Source organism: Mus caroli, unplaced genomic scaffold, assembly GCF_978045245.1.
Source record: "Mus caroli unplaced genomic scaffold, Mus_caroli_1 scaffold_13, whole genome shotgun sequence".
Taxonomy (NCBI): Eukaryota; Metazoa; Chordata; class Mammalia; order Rodentia; family Muridae; genus Mus; species Mus caroli.
In genome coordinates this window covers 71,507,351-71,515,598 of record NW_028227268.1, presented here as the reverse complement: position 1 = coordinate 71,515,598, position 8,248 = coordinate 71,507,351, and the positions used below count along the sequence as shown (strand labels likewise).

The window sequence follows — 8,248 nt, the reverse complement described above, 5'->3', positions numbered from 1 at the left end:
GGAAGGCTAATGGGATATGTGGCTGTGGGTGGCCTCCTCTGCTTCCTAGAAGGCCTGGAGCTTAGTGTGGCATTTAAAAGCCCTGCCATTTTCTCTGTCTAACAAGCCCCAGCCCATTCCCACCCAGCTGGATGGTGACCTTGCTCAGAAGCTCCCTGTGGTACCTGCCCCTTGTGGGAACAGCCTAGTGCCCTGCCACATCTGACTCCTACGCCTGTGTCTGAGCATGCTTCCCATACATACTCCCTAGCCTGCCCCGGGAGACATCAGGGAGAAAACACACCAAACCCTTGTCTGTCCCAGGACCCTACCGCATGCTTGGAGATTAGATTAAGAGGTGGAGATAGAGGAAACTGAGCCTAGGACAGACAGCACAAGCAGCCTTCTCTCAGTCCATCAAAGATGGCCACATGACTTCTGTGGCTTTCCTCTGTCCCAGCCAAGTCTGGGCCAGGACCAGCTGTGTCTGGCTGTGGCAGGAGAAAAAAAAAAGCCCCTCTCCAGTAGCTCTGCCTCCTTCAGGGTTTCTAGTCAGGAGCAGAGCTGGGGGCCCAATCTGGTACCCAGCAGGCACATACACTAACAACCAGAGCTTGGCAGTTTGTGCCAGTTACATGTGGACAAGGAGCAGTGTGGTGAGTGAGAGAAGAGCAGGGGCTCAGGTCACAGGGAAGTGGGCTCAGGTCACAGGGAAGTGGGCTCAGCTCTCACTTCAGCCTTAACCTCTCATTCATCTGTCAGGGGTTCCCTGGACCCAGAGGAGAGAAGGGCGACCGAAGTGAACGTGGAGAGAAGGTGAGGGGGAAGGGAGGGGGGAGATGGGGCAAGCAGGTGGGGAGGTGGAGGCTGGGTCTAAAGCTGCAGGTTCCTGTTGCTGCCGGACCCTGAGGCATCTCACTGAGAGGTGGTGGAGGGGTCCCGAGCCCAGCAACCACAACCATCCTACCATCTCCTTCTTACACAGGGGGAGCGAGGAGTTCCTGGCCGGAAAGGAGTGAAGGGCCAGAAGGGAGAACCGGGCCCACCAGGCCTTGACCAGCCATGTCCTGTGGTAGGTGTCTCAGCAGGGTAGAGCTCCGACCAGCTATAAGGGCCATAGTCAGCATCATAGCTCCTTGTGCTGTGGTCCTGATACTCCTATCAGTATGGCTGAAAGATGCAGCCATCTGTGGTGATGGAGGCCTGGCCAGTAAGGGCTTACTGCCCCTGGTAATTACTGTCTTCTCTCTACTCAGCCTCAAAGCAAGATGGGCCAACCTTAGGTAGGGGTGGAGATGATTTCTGGGTTTTCTCAGCATCATCAGTAATTTGAGGGTGCCCTGGGAGGGGGCTGGGGAGCTGGAAAGGGAAGCCTAGCGGATTGACAGATTTGATGAGGACAAAGTCAGTGAGTGTCAGACCCCCCTTTCCCCGCCCTGACCATAGCTGCCTAAGATCTCACTGGGGTCTGGCTTCCCCTGGACTGTGGGATGGGACTTCCTAAGTCATTGGGAAAGTCAGGCCACCCTGCCTGCCCTAGGTCTCTCATTCCCCTTCCGCACTTTCTCTCCAGTATCTTCTCTTCCACTGACAGCCTAGCCTCTTCTCCAGTCTCCTCAGTAACCACACAGCTCCTTCCTCTTCCACTCCCCCACTTACCTGTTTCACTTCCTGCTGGCGGTAGCTCTTGAAAACCCACCAAGCCTGGTAGTGAAACTCCCACAGTTCAGTTCCTGTTTTCTAGAAAGCGGAAGGGTTTACATATCAGGGTCTATAAGTAAGGGGTGTTCAGAAAGGACAGGCAGAAAGAGCTAGGTCTCCACACTAAACCATCCAGATGTTCACTCCCAGGCAGGGCTCTGAGAAGCAGGCAGACGATCCCAGTCAGGGCCTTTGCTCAGTCTCCTGGCCTCCAGTGAGTTCCTTCCACCCTCTCTACCTTCCTCTTTTCCCCCCAGGTGGGTCTGGGATATTAATGTGAGGGGGGGGGGAAGCTTGGAATCCCAGCATTCAGGAGCTTGAACAGGGGGGTGGAAACTTTGAGGCCTCTGCTACATAGAGACTTTGTCTCGAGCACAGGCAGCCGGGACTAAGGAAAGGCTCGAGCAGTAAAGCGCGTGCCTTACATGTCTGAGCTCATATTCCCAGAACCCACATGGAAAGTTAGGCATGGTGACGTGCACTGGTGTGGTAGAGACAGCTAAATCTCAGGAGCCCGCTGGCCAGCTAGCCTCACCTGCATGCCAAAGTTCCAGGCTAATTGACACCTTGTCTCAAACAAAAGTTAGAAGGTGCCTGAGGGCGCCTGATCTCCACACTCATGCGCACACACACACACACACACACACACACACACACACACAGAGACAGACAGACAGACAGAGACAGAGAGAGAGACAGAGAGAGACAGAGACAGAGACAGAGACAGAGACAGAGACAGAGAAGGTGAAGAAGCCAGTCCTGCTTCCACAGAGCCTGGACCCAGACTTCCTCCAAGTGAGTAAGCCTTTGTCTTTAATACAGGAACATCCTCGATGTGGAGGCAGGCAAGGGGCGCCAGGCTCCCCGGGCCTTGTGAAGGGCATCAGGCCCTGCCCTGTGGTACGCAGTCTGGCTGCTGTGTGCTGTGTGTGCAATGCTGGAACTTTTGGGCTGCTTTGGGCTGCTGGTTCTGGCCCCTCTCTTCCTCATTTCTGTCTTCTGGTGCATTCTAACCCTCTTCTCCTCTCCCCATCTTCTGCTTCCCAGACTGTGCCCCAGCATGGACTTGGAAGGGGCTGGGGGGGTCCCTTGCATTTTCCCTATACCTGTGCTTCGGAACAGAGTGGATGGAGTATTTATGCCTCAGGCTCCCCCAGGGGCTTTACATTTTGTTTGTTCACCTCCAGCTCTCCAACCCTCCAGGCCTCCTGAGGAAATCCATCTCTCTTTATGTCCAATGGTTGGGTGGACATTGTTGGGGTCTCCAGACGACCCCACCTTTAATGCCCAGAGTTCACCCTGATGACACTGTTTTCCTCCCAGATCTGATCAAAGTGGACAGGAAAGGCTGGAGAGATGCCACTTCCTGTACCATCACTCAGAGACCTTCCTGCCTAAAGCTCAGGGCCCCCTGGATGCCACTCCTGGGAGGCAGGAAGCTTTGCTATCCCTTCACAGGACCAGGCCCTCTTCTGGCTGGCAAGTGCCTGACACAGCGCCCATTATGTCAGAGCGTCCTGTTTCTGCCCACTATTCAAGTATCCTCACAATGCACCACGAGAGGACAGGACAAGTTTAATGAGGGGACACAATGTCCTCAGATGACAAAGGAGACACCCAGCCCTGCCTCAGTGGAGTCCAGTGGCTTCAAGTAACACCTGCTTGGCTGTATCTCCCCTAAAGTCCCAGGAAGGGGTGGGGAAGTATTGAGAGGCCTTTAGCCTCCCACTCCTGTCACTTAAACCTTTTTCTTTTCCAGGGCCCCGATGGGTTGCCTGTGCCTGGTTGCTGGCATAAGGTACCGTACAGGAAAGGGTCTCTAGGGTGGGCCTGGAGGAGTTGGAATGAGAGAGTTAGAGAGACAGAGAGGACCCATGGGGGAATAGGCACCATCACGAAGAGGTTAGAGTCTCTACACTGCTGTCTCACACAGTGACTGAACTGTCATGTTTCCCAAAGATGTTTGTGACTTTTTGGTCACATGGCCAAGGCTTAGAGGTTGGTCCTGGCTGATGTGTGTTATCTGCCTAGCTGGTCATCTGGATCTTGGATGGCATTTGGCCCTACCAGTTCAAAACCATCAAGGGGTTTCCTGGGACTTATTTTAGCTGTCCCACAGAAAGGGGTCTGGAAAGAAAGGGGGGGCTATGCTTGTTCCTGAACACATCAGCAGGGTAGAAGTAGCTAATGGGGACCACAGGATCTCCCCAGGCTCCTCCATCACCTTCCATCTCTCCCTCCTTTTCTAGTGATCTTCAGACATAACCCCTGACCTGTACAGATCCGTTTGGATGTTTTGAACTCATGTAAAAACAAAACAGTAATATATTGAATTTCTTTATGGGATGCGCCAACTGTGGGCATGTAACATTTGCAAGTGTGCCAACCAGTCCCTGGAAAATCTGCACAGGAAGCCGGCAGGAATTCGGACAGGCTGCTCTGAGGAAACTTCTGTTCAAAGGCCCCCGGCAGGGATGGCCTGGCTTTCCCAGGGAAGATGACGAGGGTGAAAATGCCTGGCTCAGGTGAGGCTGGACAGACTCCAGGTTGGGCTCACAATCACCTGATTAGCAGAGACTTGCAACAACTATTCCCTGAAGCCCCACTGCCCCAGCTTCTCACTGTCCAACAGCACTCCCTTGGACAACTGCTGTAGCCTCTTGCTTCTGGACTGTGCCGTAGGCAGCTGCACTGGGACCCTATGTTCAACAGGGCCGGCAAAGATTCCTAGAGTCCAGCACTTGGAGAGAAGGCAATGGGAAGAACCCAAAGAGGGCCTTGCTCCACCCAAGTTCAGTAGGCTTCCAGAAGCCACCCTAACACGGGAGCTTGTATCCTCGGACCTTGGGAAACGGCAAGGCTCTGTGGATACCTCAGTGTGCAGCCAGCTTCCGGCAGCCCAGTGAACCCTAATGGTAGGATGAAGAGACCCATGCCTACTAGTTACTACTTCCAGTCTCCTTACCGCCTCTCCCAAAGCAGGAACTGGAAGGGACTTTGTCAGCCTGGAGGAGACAGGCCTCTTGTTCAGAACTTGTGTCTCAAGTCTCCCACCTAGACCTCTGGTCAGCCTGACAAAAACAGGCCTTCTTAGTAAGTGGTACGGAAACCATGAACCTGAAGGCTGATCCCCCAGCAAGCCTGAACAAAACACCTGTGACAGAAATCCCTGCCCTCTCTGGGGGGATTGGGGCTTGAACACCTCTAATGAAGGTTCCTAGCTCCTGCTCCATTCATGGCTTCACAGCCCTCCTCATGTAAAGGTGCCATGAGTAATAAACCACAAATGTGTGTCTGGTGTGCCTGTCGCTTACAGACTTCCCTGGTCACCTCTGGGTGAGTTTTATTCCGATGGTTACTAGCTGAAGAGGCAAAGGGGCTCTCCTTGGGGGTCAGAACCTTCCTCTAATCCAGGGGATATATTCAGGGTAGGAGATAAGAAGATACAGGCTCAAGATCTGAACCCACACATGCCAGCAGAATCCTGGGACTGGCCACATCCTGTCACTGAGTCCTCTGTGTCCCCTTTTGTTATGCTCAACAAAGACACCCCAAATTTGTTGCCTCAAAATGTCCATTCTCTCAGTTCTAAGGACTCAGGGGCTCGCCTGAATAGGCGTCACGTGGATTCCCCCTCATCTGTCTGTCAGCTAGGATCCAATGACCATGACACCAACCAACCTGTGACTTTTCTGCATGGCCTGGGCTTCCTCACAGCATGGCAGCAGGATTCCTAGAAAGCTGTGTCACCTCATATGACCAAGCTTTCAAAGTCACATGCTGCCACTTCCTGCCAGAGCCAGAAATTTACCCCAGTTGAAGTAGAAGACAGACCCACCTCTCAATGAGGAAAGTGTCAACGTCATGTTTAAATGAGAAAAATATGGGAGAGTACATTTTGTTGTAGCCCTCAAAAACAAAATAAAATAAAAATAGCTCTCTTGTAGCCCAGGCTAGCATTGAACTCACTATGTAGCTCAGGATGACCTTAAAATTCTGGCCCTCAAGTCCTCGCTCTATCTACTCCAATTACAGTTGTGCACCACTGTGCCTGACTTCTACAGTGCTGGGATTCAAACCTAAGGCTTTATGCCTGTTAGGCAAGCACTTAACCAAAAAAGCTACAATCTTAGCCCTTGTTACGCCACTCATCTGTAGCATGAGACAGTAATGCTTAAAATTCAGGTGTGGTTCAGTAAGATTCAGCTCTGTGGAATATGCACAGAGAGCCTAGGACAGATCAGACACCTCATAGTACCTGTGGCTGGCTGTCCTTGCTCTATCTGCTCCAAGAACAAATAGTAACCACGGTCCTGCAGAGTGGGCCCATGTCTCCCCCTAACTTGTCCTTACAGCAAACTGAAGAAAGATGCCCAACAAATGTGCCCATTTTCATAGATGACAAAACCAAGCTCTTTCCCTGTGTGTAGAAAAGACAGGAGTGTCAATGGCAGTGTCTCTGTCCCCTTCCTCCAAGAGCAGAGATCCAAGGAGGGCCACACTCCCCATACTGTACATATGCATTCCTTGCTAAGCAGAGGCCCAGCCACGCACAGCTGATGTCAAGTCCCTACCTCTGTCCCCTGAGGAGCTGGCAAAAAGCATTTAAGCATTACTGTCTCATGTTCTCTGCCACACTGGGTCAACTAGGAAAAAACCAGAAAAGAGAAAAAGAAAAAAAAAAAAAAAACAACAGATGTAGTGGGCCAAGATGACTAAGATGACTAAGGTGGCTCACTGGTGACAATGCCTGCTTTGGAGATGTGACATAGCCTCCCAAGCCCACCACAGTCTACAGTCAACAGAGCACGCCTCCTTCGTCCTAAGAACATTGTTGGGGCTGCAGGGGTAGGTGTCACTGTGTCCATTTTACATATAGGAAACCTGAGGCTCACAGTGCATAGTTATCTGCTTAGAGATACACAGACAGGCGAGAGTGACAGGCTTGGGACTGAACCCGTGCTCTCAGAGGTCCCCTAATTTTTCTTCAGGATTGTTTGGCAGCACAAGGAATCTGCTAGGCAGACCCCTGACAATGGGTGGACAGCACGCAGAGCTTTCTAGAGGCTGAAGCCCCAAGTTCTCCCTTTCACCTCTCAGGCTGGCTGCCCTGGGCCATTCTTGGCCCATTACTGCCCCCGTGTGGACTCATACCTTGTATCCTTGCAAATGGACATGCAGAGCCATTGGAGTGTCTGTCCTGTGCCAGCCTGAAGTGAGGACAGAGAGAATGAGTTGTTCAAGGTCCCAAGTGAGACGCTGGGGAGTGCCCTGCCTCACCAATGAGCCTCAAGGACTGAGAGGAGGCCTTGGTTCTCCCTACCAAGAAGGCCAGTTCTCTGTAAGTCATATAATTCTGGAAGGGAGGTGTCTGTTTATTGAGTCCTTGACTATCCTGTGTTCCATAGCCGCTAAAGAAACCAACGAGATGACTGTCCCCATGGACAGATGGCTCCGAGGCTTGAGAGAAGCAACCTTACTAGATTTCCTGTCCTTAAAGTAAGCTTTGAGTTGTCACAGGATTGGGGGACACTCCTGGCATTCAGAAGACAGTCGAGGTTAGCATACACCTGAAATCCAGGACACTGGACACGCCCAGTAGTGAAGCTGCTCACTGTGAATGCCAGCTGAGGAAACCCTGCTCTCGATTCAAGGGTTGGGCAGGGGAATGATTGCTTGTTTGTTGAGACAGGGTCTCAATACATAACTTAGGCTGGTCCCAAAGTTGCAGTTCTGCCTCAGCTTCCCAAGTGCTGGGATTACAGGCTTGCACCAACATGCCCCCCCACACTACATCCAAGTCTTGTTCAGTCCCTTCCTCCTCTCAGCCTGTGCCCTCTTGGCTTCCAGGGTTGCCTTGAAAGGACAGATGGCAGAAAATGGAGAGAGAATGGGACCAGGGACAGGAAGGATAGGCCTTTTCTGAGCAGGAAGATGGACTTTTAGGTAGGTTTATGGTTAAAAACATGAAATACCGCTCAGTTGGGGAAGATGGAAGGGCTCTGTGACTGGGTGTTGATGACAAGATGCAACATTGAGAATGTACTAATGCCACTGAATTGTATGTACCCTTCAAAATGGCTTGTTTTTTATGTATATTTTACCACAATAAAAACAAACAAAAACCGCAAGAATATAAAGCTGTTCTTTAATAAATGCTGTAAGCATTTTGCAGTTTTCTAGGGAAGAGAAGAAATAAGCTACTGGAGAATGGGGCGCGGGCTGGCAAGTGAACAAGACTGCCCCAGCCTGCTGAGGGGCGTTCTCAAGCCATTGTTCCAGGGTTCATCAAGGCAGTCAGCTCCAGCGCTCAACCCCTAAGGGAGTATGTATCCCTTCTCTCCCACCTCCGGGACCACAGACGTCTCTTGTCATTCAGTGTGCTAGGCAGGAGTTCAGGAGACCTTGCTTTAGTCCAGCCTCTGCAGCGGGCCTATTGTGTGCCTCGGAGCAAACCCCGTTCTTTTCTGGGCCTGTTTCCTGCACAGTACCTAACGTAGGACTCAGAAGTTTTCCAAACCTCTTCCTATCTGCCCACTGCAAAATTCTCTTCCTGTAGCGACATGTC

The 8,248-nt window shown here is 51.8% G+C and overlaps 1 protein-coding gene across 1 annotated transcript in view; it reads left to right on the top strand.

Annotated features, from left to right (window-relative positions):
• Col23a1 (collagen type XXIII alpha 1 chain) overlaps positions 1–7,778 on the top strand; it is a 286,567-nt gene extending 278,789 nt beyond the window's left edge. The window contains exons 26-29 of the mRNA XM_021177066.3: positions 742–795; positions 965–1,051; positions 3,440–3,478; positions 3,930–7,778. Coding sequence (XP_021032725.1) covers positions 742–795; positions 965–1,051; positions 3,440–3,478; positions 3,930–3,932 — 183 coding nt within the window. The 3' untranslated portion in view covers positions 3,933–7,778. The remainder of the gene's footprint in view (positions 1–741; positions 796–964; positions 1,052–3,439; positions 3,479–3,929) is intronic.
• Positions 7,779–8,248: the final 470 nt, after the last annotated feature.